This window comes from Vanessa cardui, chromosome 29 (genome assembly GCF_905220365.1).
Source record: "Vanessa cardui chromosome 29, ilVanCard2.1, whole genome shotgun sequence".
Classification (NCBI taxonomy): Eukaryota; Metazoa; Arthropoda; class Insecta; order Lepidoptera; family Nymphalidae; genus Vanessa; species Vanessa cardui.
Window position 1 is genome coordinate 1,285,106 of NC_061151.1, and position 16,273 is coordinate 1,301,378.

The 16,273-nt window shown below is 36.3% G+C and overlaps 1 protein-coding gene across 1 annotated transcript in view; it reads right to left on the reverse strand.

Moving 5' to 3' along the window:
- Positions 1-229: 229 nt before the first annotated feature.
- The window catches only part of LOC124541821 (neurofibromin), an 89,414-nt gene continuing 73,370 nt past the window's right edge, over positions 230-16,273 (reverse strand). Inside the window, exons 56-67 of the mRNA XM_047119727.1 lie at positions 15,833-15,945; positions 14,532-14,634; positions 13,363-13,433; positions 8,495-8,578; positions 6,879-6,983; positions 6,460-6,589; positions 6,022-6,097; positions 5,376-5,463; positions 4,479-4,577; positions 3,475-3,622; positions 1,984-2,036; positions 230-765 (exon numbers count right to left, since the gene is read on the reverse strand). Coding sequence (XP_046975683.1) covers positions 1,993-2,036; positions 3,475-3,622; positions 4,479-4,577; positions 5,376-5,463; positions 6,022-6,097; positions 6,460-6,589; positions 6,879-6,983; positions 8,495-8,578; positions 13,363-13,433; positions 14,532-14,634; positions 15,833-15,945 — 1,061 coding nt within the window. The 3' untranslated portion in view covers positions 230-765; positions 1,984-1,992. The remainder of the gene's footprint in view (positions 766-1,983; positions 2,037-3,474; positions 3,623-4,478; positions 4,578-5,375; positions 5,464-6,021; positions 6,098-6,459; positions 6,590-6,878; positions 6,984-8,494; positions 8,579-13,362; positions 13,434-14,531; positions 14,635-15,832; positions 15,946-16,273) is intronic.

The window sequence follows — 16,273 nt, forward strand, 5'->3', positions numbered from 1 at the left end:
TCGACGCTATCCGTCGCTATAGATTCCCGCGTCAGTTCAACCCGAGACAGCGAGTGCGTGTAAATCGACGCGTCAAACTGACGAATGTATTAGGTCATATGATATTACAAACTATTACGTTTGCGTAAAGATCATATTCGCATAAGAAATAAATATTGATAATTTGGCGTACTCAATTCGGATGTGATCGGTTTTACGATTTTTGCCGATGCTACATCTAAGTTGTGTACTATACTTAATTGGATAAAGATTAATGCTGTATTCGCTTCGAAAGTAAGCCATCATTTCTTGTAAAAATTAAAGGATAATAAAATGGCTGTTGGGGTTTATCCCTAAGAGACAGACATATACCATCATGGACTCTTTTGAAGACCATTATTCTGATCTATCTCGTAGGGTTTGCAATGTAAGCTCAAATAACGTGTTTATATACGACATTAGAAATCTCTAAAATAATACGTGTTTCTCTACTTCATTGTGCATATAAATCTTCCCCTTGAATCAATCTATCTGTTGATAAAAACCGCATCAAAATCCGCCGAGTAATTTAAAAGATCTAAGCGTACATAGGGACAGACAGCGGTAAGGGACTTTCTTATACTATGTAGTGATGAAATACATCTCTTATGATCAAAAGATTTTTGATATAAGCCCTTATAGAACTAGGCCACAGATTATAAAAGCACAAATGTTTTTTTTACAGTTGAGTGCATTGTTCTCCAATTCCTAGGTAGACTGATGATCTACCAAACTTGGCAGCACGTCCTGTAAATAAAAAAAAAATATTATAAATACGTAATATATATGAGAGCCAGGAGACCTAGTACAGGGCAACCTAGACTGCTGTCTGCTACTCATAATTGTATTTATTATAAAGACGCATTAAACTGTAATGTTTGTAATGTGAGAGAGAATGAAATATTAATAATAATTCATATACACTATCAAACAAATCACTATATATATGTATATATATATACATACACATAGGAGTATTACTAAATACACACTCATAGCACGCAACATCATACATAAATACACATATACAGACACATACTTACACACACGCGTGCCCACATAATAGTAACAATTATTTTAATTCACTACTTAGATTGGTAAATAATTTTAGTAGTAGTTTTTGCCTTTTTTTATCTTTATTTACTTTTATAATAAGAAACAAATTTGTAACCTAACGTCTGGGAAGGAACTGACTTCCAAAACACAGCGAAAGCTAGTTTGGATTTCAGGGCTGACATTAAATAATTTAAACAAAACTTGTGTGTGGCATAAATAAAAAAAAAGAAATAATAATTAACAAGATAAATGTATTCTCCTCATCATCATCATCTATCTGCCTTTATCCCAATTTTATTAGACATCGGTGTAATATGTCTTCTCCTTCCATACTTCTCTTTTAGACGTCATCTCACAAGTAACATTCTTTCTAACCATATCGTCTTTCACACAATCCATCCATCGTTTCCTTGGTCCTCTACCTCTATATCCATCCACATCCATGCTCAAGGCCTTCCTCACAATGTGTTCCTCATTCCTCCGCATTACACGCCCATACCATGATAATCGCCTTCCACATAACTTCTCGGCCATCGGTTTCACTTTCAAACTTCCTCTTATGTACTCATTCCTTACTCCATCCTGTAACTCTGTTGAACTATCACGGTTAAACCACTAAACAGATTTTGATGTGATATGAAGCGAGCTTAAGCCCCGTGGAATAACATAGGCATACTTTTTAACGATTAAACCACCTGACTATCCCTCTAAAATACGGAAGAAGAAGCAGACAGCTAGACTTAAATATACACCTTGCTTTTTGTTAAAGTAGACATACAATATCATACACATTATAAGAATAATTAGTGCGAGTATCCGAACGTCACACGTCGAACTGTCAAATTGTTAAATTGATTCACTTTCGGCGGGAATATTATATAATTTTAATGCAATGTATTAAATACTTACATTATTTTGCTAGGAATCCTGACCTGCACAGAATACGGTCGGCTGGCGAGATCCTGGAATTAAATTGAAATTAAATAACATGTCATTTAAATGATCATACATCCCAATAAGAAATGAAAATGTTTTTAAAAACAAAGAACACCCAGACCCAAGACTACATTGGAATCTAGTGAATTTTTTCTACATCGACTCGACCGTGATTCGAATCCGGGACCTTACAGTGGCGTGCCCATGAAAAGCGGTGCACACACTACTCGACTAGGGAGGTCGACAATCATATGTATGATGTTATAGTACGACACAACTCAGATGTAGCGTCGGCAATATTCGTAAAAGCGATCTCATCCGAATTGAGTACGCTATCCCAAATTATCAATATTTATTTCTCATGCGAATATGATCTTTGCACAAATGTAATAACTTGTAATATCATATGACTTAATATATTCGTCAATTTGACGCGTCGATTTACACGCACTCGCTGTCTCGGGTCGAACTGACGCGAGAATCTATAGCGACGAATAGCGTCGAATGGCGCGATAGGGAGCTGTTTCTGTTGGTTGTGTGAATCGGCAGCAATCGGTTTTATTGAACTTGCCGATGTTAATTGCTTGACATCTAAGTTGTGTCGTACTCTACATAGGTATAAGGATTTTTTTTAATAATAATAATAAATATGAGACAACATCACATACATTACTCTGATCCCACTGTAAGTAGCTGAAGCACTTGTGTTATGGAAATCAGAAGTAACGACGGCACCACAAACACCCAGACCCAAGACAACATAGAAAATTAATGGTAATCTACATCGACTCGGCCGGGAATCGAACCCGGGACCTAAGAGTGGCGTTACCAAGAAAACCGGTGTACATACCACTAGACCACGGAGGTCGTCAAAACCTTACCCCTTACCCCCTGTTTATCTTATATACGTATAGTACGACACAAATTAGATGTAGCATCGGAAAATGCAATGGGATGAAAATAAAACCGATTACTGCCGATTTACACAACCAATAGAAATAGCTCCCAATCGCGCAAATCGACGCTATTCGTCGCTATAGATCACGCGTCAGAGAAAACAAGTGCAAGTAAATCGACGCGTCAAATTGACGAATATATTCGGTCATATAATATCACAACTTATTACGTTTTTGCAAAGATCATATTCGCAGAAGAAATAAATATTTATAATTTGGGATAGCGTACTCAATTCGGATGTGATCGGTTTCTACGAATTTTGCCGACGCTACATCTAAGTTGTGTCGTACTATACTCTGATGCCAATGTAAGTAGTTAACACACTTGTGTTATGGAAGATCAAAAGTAACGACGGCACCACAAACACACACCAAGACAACATAGAAAATTAATGGTAATCTACATCGAACCCTACCTAAAGAACCTAAGAGTGGCGTTACCATGGAAACCGGTGTACATACCAGTCGACCACGGAGGTCGTCAAAACCTTACCCCTTACCCCCTTACCCGGGTAGCGCTGGTCGAGGTCGTGAAGGTCGGGGCGGTCGGGGTCGGGGGGCGGCGGGCGCACGCAGTCATCCCCCGGCAGGCAGGTCTCCACCATTGCTTCCAGGCAGTTCACGAACAGTTCACTACTCACCGCCGTGCACTGGTTCTGAGGAATTAGGGGATAGGGGTTGTCCATTAATCACGTGAGGCTTGAAAGGGGGGGGGGGGGTGTTGATAAAAATCACGAAAATATCACAAGGGGGAGGGGGGGTGTAGTAAGATATCTCGTGTATTTATTTTTTCGTCTAATGCGCGATTTTTAAACAAATATGGTCCTTAATTTCAGAATAAAATAAGATTATGGTTTATACCTGTATTTAAATTAAGATAATGTTCAGAAAATTTTAAGATTCGTTGTAGGTACTAAAAATACACGTGATGTTGAGAAGGGGGAGGGGGGTGGTCTTAAACCTCACTACGTATCACCAATGGGGGAGGGGGGGGTTAAAAAATGCTAAAAAAAGATCACGTGATTAATGGACAACCCCATACTTAATTAATGCTTCTGTATTGAATAAAGTATATTTTGATTTGATTTGACTTGACATATATATTTTGTTAGTACAGATTCTTATCACATTTATAGTTTATATTAAATTATAATTTTATTTTTATGGAATAGGTTCGCGGAAGAGCATATTGGCCACCTGATGGTAAATGGTCAGCATCACCCTTAGACAATGACGCTGTAAGGAATATTAACTATTCCTTACATCGTCAATGCGCCACCAACCTCGGGAATTAAGCTGTTATGTCCCTCGTGCCTGTAGTTACACTGGCTCACTCACCCTTCAAGCCGGAACACAACAGTATTGATGTTTGGTGGCAGAATAACTGATGAGTGGGTGGTACCTACCTAGACGAGCTTGCACAAAGCCCGACCACCAATTGTGGTTAAATATATATAAGTATATGCCAGCGCATACGGCCCTATATATAGCTAGGTTTTCAAAGTTACATACCTTAGTGAAGGGCCCCGCGAACCTCCAAAGGCCCCCGAAGCCGCAACTCTGCATGTAGTGCAGCTGCTGTTGACTCGCGTCCTCTGACGCTATCATATTCTGAAAGTTGCATCAAAATCAACATATACTTCACTGAAATATACTACTATGTACCAACTGATGATATGGTGGTCACCATAGCTTCCGTCACCAATGAGCTCTAACTAATCTTCGGCCGAATTGGCCCAGTGGTTAGAACGCGTGCATTTTAACCGATGATCGGAGGTTCAAACCCAGGCAAGCACCACTGAATATTCATGTGCTTAATTTGTGTTTTAAATTCACCTCGTGCTCGGCAGTGGAAGAAAACATCGTGAGGAAACCTGCATGTGTCTAATTTCATAGAAATTCTGCCACATGTGCATTCCACCAACACGCATTGGAGCAGCGTGATAAAATATGTTCCAAACATTCTCCCCAAAGGGAGCGGAGGCCATAGTCCAGTAGTGAGAAATTTACAGGCTGATGTTGTTGTTTGTTATTATTCTTCAGAACTGGGATATTACTTCTATATTTGTAGTTCCACTGACTCACCTCTAAAATCGGAATACAAGACACGTGTATACTTAGTATAAGTTTTAGTTTTTTTTTATGGTATAAGTTGGCGGACGAGCATATGGGACAATGACGCTGTAAGAAATACTAACTATTCCTTACATCATCAATGCGCCACCAACCTTGGGAACTAAGATGTTATGTGCCTCGTGCCTGTAGTTACACTGGCTCACTCACCCTTCAAACCGGAACACAACAATACTGAGTACTGTTATTTGGCGGTAGAATAACTGATGAGTAGGTGGTACCTACCCAGACGGGCTTGCACAAAGCCCTACCACCAAGTTTAGTGGTACAAATTACCTGTATGATGCTCTGCACTGCGCTCAGTATGACTTGATCGTGACAGTGCATTAGGACATGGTTGATCTTCATATCTAGCAGACTGTGGCTGTAATGACAGGGAAAATATAACTTGTAGTCGCCCGCGGTTTCGCTTGCGTTTTAGTGGTTATGTCATGTGTTAGGTAAAATAGTAGGCTATGTCCTTCCTTGTAGTTCAAGTTTGCATCATACTAATATTATCAAAATCGGTTCAGCGGTTTAGTTGTGAAAGAGCAACAGACAGAGTTACTTTCACATATTATTTAGTATAGATGGTGAACCTGGTTTTACTATAAATGCTATACATATATAATATTTTATATTATATATGGTTGCCTGGAAGATATCGCTGTTTTAACGATAAGACCGCCTATTGTACATTTTTCTTTTCTTTATTTTTGTTTTACTCCTATTATTTTTATCTATTTTGACGTGCAATAAAGAATATATAAATAAAAAATGTATTAAAAGCAAAAATCTGCTGATGTTTAGTAAAAATATAAATCGCCAAAATGTATAAAGAGAAATGAAATTAATGTACAAAAAGGCACATTTTTATACATTAAAAAATTATATAAAAAACATTCTTTTAACATTTCTTTATAATAAGGTTTCAAATACTTACATGACGGGAAACACTTTCGGAAACACCACGGAACCCTCAGCCAGGTACTGGTACAGTATCCTTATTTCATCTTCATCTACATACAAGAGAATTCACATATAATATATTATTATGCCTTCGGATATGTCACCGTAAGATTGTAAACTGTCGAATTGTACATTGTGAACCGTGAAATACATAAAATAAACTTTATTCAAGTAGGCTTTTACAAGCACTTTTGAATCGTCATCTTACAATTAAGTGAAGATACCACCGGTTCGGAAAGTAAATTCTACCGAGAAGAACCGGCAAGAAACTCAGTAGTTACTCTTTTTTAACATTTAAAAAATACAAAGTCATGTTGGTTGTTTGTCATGTCATGGAAACGGGCAATAGACATAAAGATTAGTTTACAAAAGATTTTAATTGAATAATTGGACTATTTATAAGTCTACGTACCGGTGGTATATTTGACCAGAGTAGCTAGAACCGTCAAGACGAGCGCTTGCGTCGTGAAGTCGCAGAGCACGGACGGGTCGAGGAGCGAGTTGCATTCCGGACTACTCGTCTCCTTATCTTGAGATGATTGCTAGTAACAAAAAAAAAATTGAAGATAATCTTTTATATGACGGAGAACTGTTGAACACCCTGTATTTGGAAAAACAAGGGCCCTCTTTAGTCTAACGGGTATCTAGATATATGTGTCAGAGAACTGTTGAAGGACACCCTGTATTTGGAAAAACAACGAATTCGAAATCGAAGGTTAACTATCAAAAAATCTTTAGTAGTAATTTGAAGTTTGTACTTTGGTATCTGAGCTCCACCAGTGTTGAGAACCGTCCTATCAAATTATGAGTATAATCGAAATGAATCGTCACCTTCGTAGCGGGATCCGGGCAGTCGCTGTCACCAGACTTGGTGGAGGAAGGTCGTTCGGTCTCGTCTGTGCTGCCGGGAGAACCGCGCCCGTCATCATCCACCGGCTAGAAGAAAATGGTTAAAATAAGTTATATCTGGTAAGCATATGACATAAACTGTTTTAATGTCATTTGTTACTATGATGTTACTAGAATAGGGAGTAGCAGCTTGGCTTTTAAAATTTCTCATGCTTGTAAAGCTGGTAAATTAATCAGATTGAGCCATTATAACATAAATTGGATATCTTTGTAAAAAAGATCTAAGGACGGGTGTTTGGAAAGAGTGTATCTATGTACATAAATCTTAATGGGGAAAGTTTATGATTTATTTCACGACACCCTCCATTAAAAGTGGAACATGTGGTATGATTTTATTTGTCCCAAGAAATCTTCCTCACGATATTTCCTTACGAGACAATTCGCGTCTAATTTACAATATATCTTAATCTGAATCGGAACATTTCGGAAAAGATCCTAATATTCTGACTTAAGCCATCTCAACAACAGCCTGTAAATTCCCACTGCTGGGCTAAAGGCCTCCTCTCCCTTTTGAGAAGCAGGTTTGGAACATATTCCACCACGCTGTTCCAATGCGGGTTGGTGGAATGCACATGTGGCAGAATTTCTATGAAATTTGTCACATGCAGGTTTCCTCACGATGTTTTCCTTCACCGCTGAGCACGAGATGAATTATAAAGACAAATTAAGCACATGAATCGGCGGTGCTTGCCTGGGTTTGAACCCGCAATCATCGGTTAAGATGCACGCGTTCTAACCACTGGGCCATCTCGATAAAGTTAAAATATATTTAATTTACAGCTTAATGTAAAGCTACAAATGATTCAGAATCTAGATTCATCCTGAATAATGGGCAAGAACAAGCATGCTTTGATATTATTATATGTTATACGTGTTGCTATCGTTACCGCTCGTATTTATTGTTATACGGGTTGCTATGGGAAATATTCTTCTTAGCAATAAATTAACAAGCAATCGAACTTGTTTATCTATTATCTCAAAACATCTCACATATGTACGTAATTTTAACGATTCCTTACATGCCCCAATGCGCCACCAACCTTGGGCCCTTTGGCAAACTTTTGATGAACTGATTTCTTTATGCCTGTAGTTACACTGGCCTTTCTCCAGAACACAACAATCCTAAGTATTGCTATGTTGCAGTAGAATATACAGGTATATATAGTACGACACAACTTAGATGTCGCATCGGCAAAATTCGTAAAACCGATCGCATCCGAATTGAGTACGCTATACCAAATTATCAATATTTATTTCTCATGCGAATATGATCTTTACACAAACGTAATAACTTGTAATATCATATGACCTAATATATTCGTCAATTTGACGCGCGGATTTACATGCACTTGTTTTCTCTGACGCGTGAATCTATAGCGACGAATAGCGTCGAATGGCGCGATAGGGAGCTATTTCTATTGGTTGTGTAAATCGGCAGTAATCGGTTTTATTTTCATTCCATTGCATTTTCCGATGCTACGTCTAAGTTGGGTCCTACTATACATAGGTAATGTTACATGTATAAATTTATTGCTCACGTCGAGTCCGCTGTCGATTTCGAGGTCCCTGGCGGCGTCGCCGGTGGCGCCGTGCTGCACGCTGTGGGCGCGACCTTCGCTGTCCTGCGTCGTGTAAAACTTATTGACCATTGGAACAACACTGTCACTTGATATTGGTTCAAGTCAAAACGTCGTTACAACTTGGTTTAATATATAACTTTATAAACAGTCCACTAACTGTATTTCAAAAGGATATTTGTAGGTCTCTACTAAGGATTGGTCTCGTCAGACATCATGAATCAATCATAAGGGGGTCAACAATGTACCCTAAAAAGTACAATTGAAAAAAAATACCATCAGCTGTTAAATATCGAATTAAACCGAAATAGGGATGTCACATATAAATTTAACACATTTATTTTGTTGTAACACAATGCAATAAAATCACTTCGACCAGGCACTTCTTAAGCCAGGGTGCAAACAACCCAAACAGGGTAAGTGGTGTCTTGCTAATAATGATAAAGTCACTGATGGTAAGTGGTCACCGCCGCTCATAGACAATGGCGCTGTAACAAAATTTAGCATTCCTATCATCACCAATGCGCCACCAACCTTGGGAACTAAGATCTAATGTCCCTTGTGCCTGTCTACACTGTCTCACTCACTCCCAAACCGGAACACAACAATACCGAGTAGTGTTGTTTAGCGGTAGAATACTTGATGAGTGGCTTGTACCTACCCAGACGGGCTTGTACAAAGCCCTATCACCAAGTGAAGTGAATTACTAACCCACCCACAAAAAGTCTCCTAAAAATATTTTTTTTTGGAGAGATGTGATATCACGAAATCATTTCTTATACCCAGGTAATTGTTGTTGTAAGACGAAGCTGAATTTGACACCGTTTAACCGATAACCATGACCTTAAATTAAACCAAATCGTTGACGAAATTTTGACTTAAACCGTCATTCAAACGTGGATCCAAAATATGTACACTCAGTATTATTAGCAGTGCTGAACAGGGTGACTTGAAACTTGGCGTGGTGGTTTAAAGCTTTCTTCAAACAAGATCTTAGTACGATGGATCTTTAAGTTTTACTGACTTTAAAACTGTACATTGTAGAAATTTCAAGTGACATAGCTTTGTGACTTTGAAAATAGTACTTAAGTTTCTTGACGGTTATTCTCCGTAATATAATTTCCGAACCGGTGGTAGCTTCACTAGAATCCTACTTAGATATACAAAATTTTAATTTTGATTTTAAGAAAGTATTACCAGACGTGTAAGATTCTCCAATTGTTCGATATAATTCTGGTTCCACGCTTTTTAAATAAAATAAAATATTCGCTAGATGGGTTATTGATGGGGTTATTTTAGACTATGGATTTTCTTGTCAGATATAAGCGAAGTTCGTTAAAAGGAGCGATTAAGTTGTAATACAATTCTGTATTCAAAACAGCACCAACATTATGTATGAACAACACCACAAATTAAATTAATATTAAAACACATTGAAATATCGCTACAAAAAACGACATTGCTTGTCGCTTATATCTTCTGAACTGTTATTAGACTTCGTGTGTATGACGTCAGTGCTACACGTTCCAAAAAAATAACAAACTATTCTAACGACAATCTTTTTTCTGTCTACAGTACCGTGTCAAGCCGAACTTGTGGTGTCGGTATTTTGCACGTATTTACAATTTTGTTTTCAGCGCAAGTGTGACCGCAGCGTCATATACACGAAATCATCGGGCTAAGGACACTAGGTTTGACGTTTGGCAAGGGACATAGCTTGCTAGATAAAATTGTAGTATTATTATTAAAGTTTTATTTTATTATTATATTTATCCTAAACAATAATTAAAAGTATAAATTAAATAATTTAGAATATTTTTACTTTTTGTTCAATCTGCGTTTAGATATCGTGAATAAATAAAATCTATTATGTATATTTTAAAATAACTGCAATGATAAAACTGCGGCTCATAATTTCAATACACATGATGTTTTTTTTTAAAAAAACTGACAGTTACAGATACCATAAAATGTATGTATGTAGTAATACACAAGCTGTTTATACCGATCGAGATACACATACAATACAATAATCAATATATTTATAAAGTTACCCTCGGTGGTCCGATCGTGTCTTTCGAAGTGGGCACAGAAAATGATCGTTGAGTTTTAAAACGCATCCTAGCTGACGCCTACGTATAAAGCGATGCAAAGCGACACACATGCAGGCGTTACGAAGAAATAACGATCACCAAACATTCGTTACAGATTAGCGTTATAAAATAACGTTACGAAAATAACGTGTTCGTAACGTAACGTGTCACAGTGTATGCGTTGTGTATTAGTGTGAGATACAGACATACGAACGCAACGACACAATCCACACAAGTTGCATGAAACATGATAGAATGATTAGTTTCTGTACTGGAAATAGAAGATATATTTAGTTATACAATGGCTTTTGGAAGACCTTTTAACCTTGAGCAATTCCTAGATTAATATAGTACGACATAACTCAGATGTAGCATCGGCAAAATTCGTAAAACCGATCACATCCGAATTGAGTACGCTATACCAAATTATCAATATTTATTTCTCATGTGAATATGATCTTTACGCAAACGTAATAACTTGTAATATCACATGACCTAATATAATCGTCAATTTGACGCGTCGATTTACATGCGCTTGCTTTCTCAGATTGAACTGATGCGAGAATCTATAGCGACTATTTATTTATCTATTATTTTATTTACTATTTCTATTGGTTGTGTAGGCAGTAATCGGTTTTATTGAATTTGCCGATGCTACATCTAAGTTGTGTCGTACTATAGTATTTTATATTACCTTAACATTATCACATTTGACCAAGATTTGCCAAACAGCCTTGGTGATGTCCATGGCAATTTTAGAACTTATTTTTAATTAATTTAATAAAACAACCCTTAAATGTTTCATACTTAGAATGAGACTCTTTATAAGAAAGTTAAATGTAATTAAATTTAATATATCCAAAAGGTATAATTATATTATTGTCAAAATGATATATTTTTTTATTTTATATTCTCCTAGTTGACAAAAATTTGAGACACATTATAATGTCTAACAATTTACAGATAAATACAAATTAAGTATTGCAATATAAAATATTTCTACGTGTATTATGTTTGCTAAAATAGATTTTAATTAATCTTATAGCCTATTTAGTTAGTTCTTACAAATATAACAAATCAATATTTACGTCGTTTTTATTAAATGCCTTAATTTTTTATTAATTCTGCTCTTCAATAATAATAAATATTAATAATCTTCCAGAAACCATTTATATAGAAACTAAAGACATACAAGATACAATGTTAATTCTAGAACCGACGTACAACCAAACCATACTACACTATATACTATAATACGTTCTTTATTTAAATTTGATATATTCTATACAACTATTCTGTGAGAAAATATTTGAGACAGATTCGTGAAATATAAGAAATGATGCGGGATTTAATCTATATTAATATTATATATGTGAAAGTAACTCTATATGTCTGTCACTCTTTCACGAGCAAACCGCTGAACCGAATTTGATGAAATTTGGTATGAACTAAACTTAAATTCGAAGGAAGGACATAGGCTACTTTTTTTTGTTAATACGTAAAGTGCCTAATGGGATTGCAAAGTCTCAAGCAAAGTGTCAAGAGTCTAACACGAAACTTTTCAAACACCTATGTCGTTGTGACTATTAATCATTACGTAGCCAGGCCAGGCTGCCTACCAATTTTAAATTAAATAATAAAACGCGATTTACACAAGTAGGTATGTCATATGTCAAAAACACGTGGAGAAAAACAGTTTTGCAAGATATTTTAATATGTCTTTCTGTATGTCGTTTTTTCACGATCAAACCACTAAACCGAATTTGATGAAATTTGGTGTAAAGCAAACTCGAACTTCAGGGAAAGACATAGGCTACTTTTTTGCCTGACACGTGATGATCAACACACTAAAACACGAGCGAAGCCGTGACGTTAAACTAGTGTTTATATATTTTCAATAATTTGGTTGTACGCAGGCGCGATACAAGATGATAAAGATTTAAGTAATGAATTACTCGAATGACAAAATCAATCATCGACAATATACCAAACCAATTCGTACAATTTGTAAAACTTCAATTAATGCTTTAAATTATAATGTTATTAAAGAGAATAATGTAATTTTTGTGCTGTCACTCGCAAGGCGTAAGGAAGGATGAACTTGACCTTGAACCTTGTTAGAACGCGTACATCTTAACCGATGATTGACATCAAACCCAGACAGGCACTACTATATATATATGTGCTTAATTTGTGTTTATAATTCATCTCATGCTCGGTGGTGAAGGAAAACATCGTGAGGAAACCTGCATGTGTCTAATTTCATCGAAATTCTGCCACATGTGCATTCCACCAACCCGCATTGGAACAGCGTGGTGGAATATTTTCCAAACCCTCTTTTTAATGAGGAGGAGAGGAGGCCTTTTGCTTTCGTGTGTAAATAGATATATAGGAAGTATAGATTAGATTATTGTAGTAATTTGTAACACCATATTTAGCTAATCTTAGTGGGCAAAATAATAAAAAAATATATTATACGCCATATGATTTAAACAATATTGTCATACAATTGTATTATGTACCGTTGACATGAAAATGGAAAAAAATATGTTTTAGCAAATGTGTTTACAAATTGTACAATTTCGTTTGAACAATATTACCCAAGCTATAATTACTGTATATACGTATATATATCGCCAATTAAATAGCCTCTCTCGATATATAATTCCAAACTAAACATCAATAACAATTTTAATATATAGATATATATATATATATATATATGTCGAATTATACCTGATGCGCTATGTTAAGCAAGTGCGGACTGTGACCACCGCTGCTTGACGGTTGGGGAGTGGGGGATTTCCCTGAAAAATAAAGTGTATGGTCAGAAACAAGTACAAAACAACATGCACATGTACATGTTTCATTGCTGTAATAAGTCATTATCTTCTTTTAAGAGGTAGCTTAGTGTTTATATGTTGCTCCAATTGTATCGAATACTAGCTAGTATATGATACGTGCTGGTTACATGACTTCAAAGCTATACAATAAATTAATTTATATATAATTACTAGCGACCCGATGCCGGGGTGGCTGCGTTCGGGTACAAAGCTGATATTAATGTACAACAGAATTTGTTTATTTACGACATCACATCAGAATCATCTAAAATTATCAGTGTTTATTTACTATATTGTCCGTGTATTATATACAAAAACCTTCCTCTCGAATCACTCTATCTTTTAAAAAAATCCGCATCAAAATCCGTTGCGCAGTTATAAAGATTCAAGCATACATAGGGCTATAGGGATAGAGAAAGCGACTTTGTTTTATACTATGTAATGATAATGATTATATCAGTATAATAACCGATTATATCAGTATAATACCGAAAACCATCCAGACCGCTCCAGGAATCCCAAGAAGACAAATAACATCCATTCAAGGACTTATCGCGAATTTTATATAAAGTTTCAATATTTTAATCCGAAGCCTACAGCTTATTCCAATCGCAGAAGGAATAATCATAAACAAAACTTTAGAATTATATATATTATTTTATTTGAGAAAAAGATTTAAGTTGTTACCAACCGTCGAATTTAATTCCACCACAACTGAGTTACCCCCTGATGACGAACTGTGGGAGAATATAGGGCCGGAGAATAATACGAATCGATTGGAAAATTTGGAGGACGTCGAATTACTTACCGAGTAAGTATACATAGATAAATAAAAGTCGCTAACTGTCCCTCTCTATGTATGCTTAGATCTTCAAAATTATGTAACAGATTGTGATGTAGTTTTTTTTTTAATAGATAGTGGTATTCGAGAGGAAAGTTTTTGTATATAACACAAGGACAATATAGTAAAGAAACACTGATAATTTTAGAAGTTAATAAACAAATTCTGTCGTATATATAGTATCAGTATTGGACCCGAGAAACATATATCATGGACCTTACCCCCGTGTACCGAAGATGTTGTCTGATCCAGCACGTCCCAGGATTTCTGCCTTCGACCGTGACACGAAGAATGCGATGACTGGGGCTGGATAAGCATTGACGACTGGAAATATGGGGGTGAATTTATAACTATAGATAGAAATATATGTTAATAGAATATTGGTCTATTTTAGCTGTGTAGCGTATTTAGGTTATATGCGTGTATTGAAACGTCAATAATGTATCCATGGCATGATTTTGACGTGTGACGTATTTCCCTTCTCGTGTGCCGCGGTAACGTGTGCGATGGGAGTGCGCCTCGCTTCGAAATTAGCTAGTGTAACGGACTTTTATCCTTCTCCTATAACATCACCCACCCCCTGGCGTGTTCTTTGAGTGTGTGAAGATCAAGGGAGCGCTCCCAAGAAAGTGTCTTCAAAACCAAGAGCCAACATTGGAGGTAACAACTGCCCTCCTTAATCAACTAAAATATACAGTCCACTTATGTCTCGCGTGTACAAGCTGTGTCAGAAGTTAGTTTTATTCGATTCGATTTTAAATTAAACACAGTAAAAGCATAAATAGGATGCTGCATATTGATATTTCTTCCTTGGTTTGGCTTGATATCTTAGTTTAAAATAAACAACAATAAAATATAAAAGAAATGTTAGCATATTTATTTTAATATGATCATATTTTATTGTTTTAATGTATTAAAGTATTATCAGCATAAATAATTCGATTTAAATAGTTGTTACAATTTGCGTTGATTGTCAACATCCGGTTTTGACTAAATTGTTTTTTAAAATGGATCGAAACCGGATGTTGCTACAGTCGGAGGAGGGGCGTGTAAACATTAAATACTAGGAGTAAGCCTAGAAATGGTCATTTTTACTTTAATCGTCGAATTGGAAGGATCGTAAACCACTTCAGGAGAGATAAAGTATTGATTGTAAGGAGAGTTTTTGTATTATTCCAACAGAAATAACTATAATGCCTTGATTTTATACGCCAAAGATGTTAACGTTTTAAAAGGCCTCCTAACTGACTTTATCGGTCAGGAATCTTTACAGTCTCTTTTAAGATATATAGGAACTTCTATACTCACGAAGGCTTTTATTTATTAACTTAAATATTATTTTTTGCTGACTGTACTTGCGTAACATACTTTACATATTATCATTACGGTACAGTCAGAACCTTACCTTATGTCGAGATGACGTATTGTCAAGGTCAGAAAGTGGGTCCAGCACTGGACTGTGATTGGCTGAAATAATTATGATACGATATAATACTAAGACATTAAAAACAATGTGTGTTACCTGATGGTGTTCGACTGCGGGGCAGTAGTGGTCGCAATTGTCTGGCAACCACTTCGGCAGCGAGTGTTTGACGTGACAACGCGATCTGACCTCCTCGCTCACGCAAACCAACGCTGTAATACAACATCACTTTAATTTTAAAGTAAAAAGTAAAGTAAAAGTCATTTGATAAGAAAGCGTGGAATTAAAACTAGTTGCCTTCCAGGCGGGATATATTACATATGGTACGACACAAATTAGATGTAGCATCGGAAAATTCAATGGAATGAAAATAAAACCGATTACTGCCGATTTACACAGCCAATAGAAATAGCTCCCTATCGCGCCATTCGACGCTATTCGTCGCTATTGATTCTCTCGTCAGAGTAAGCAAGTACATGTAAATCGACGATTATATTAGGTCATATGATATTACAAGTTATTACGTTTATGCAAAGATCA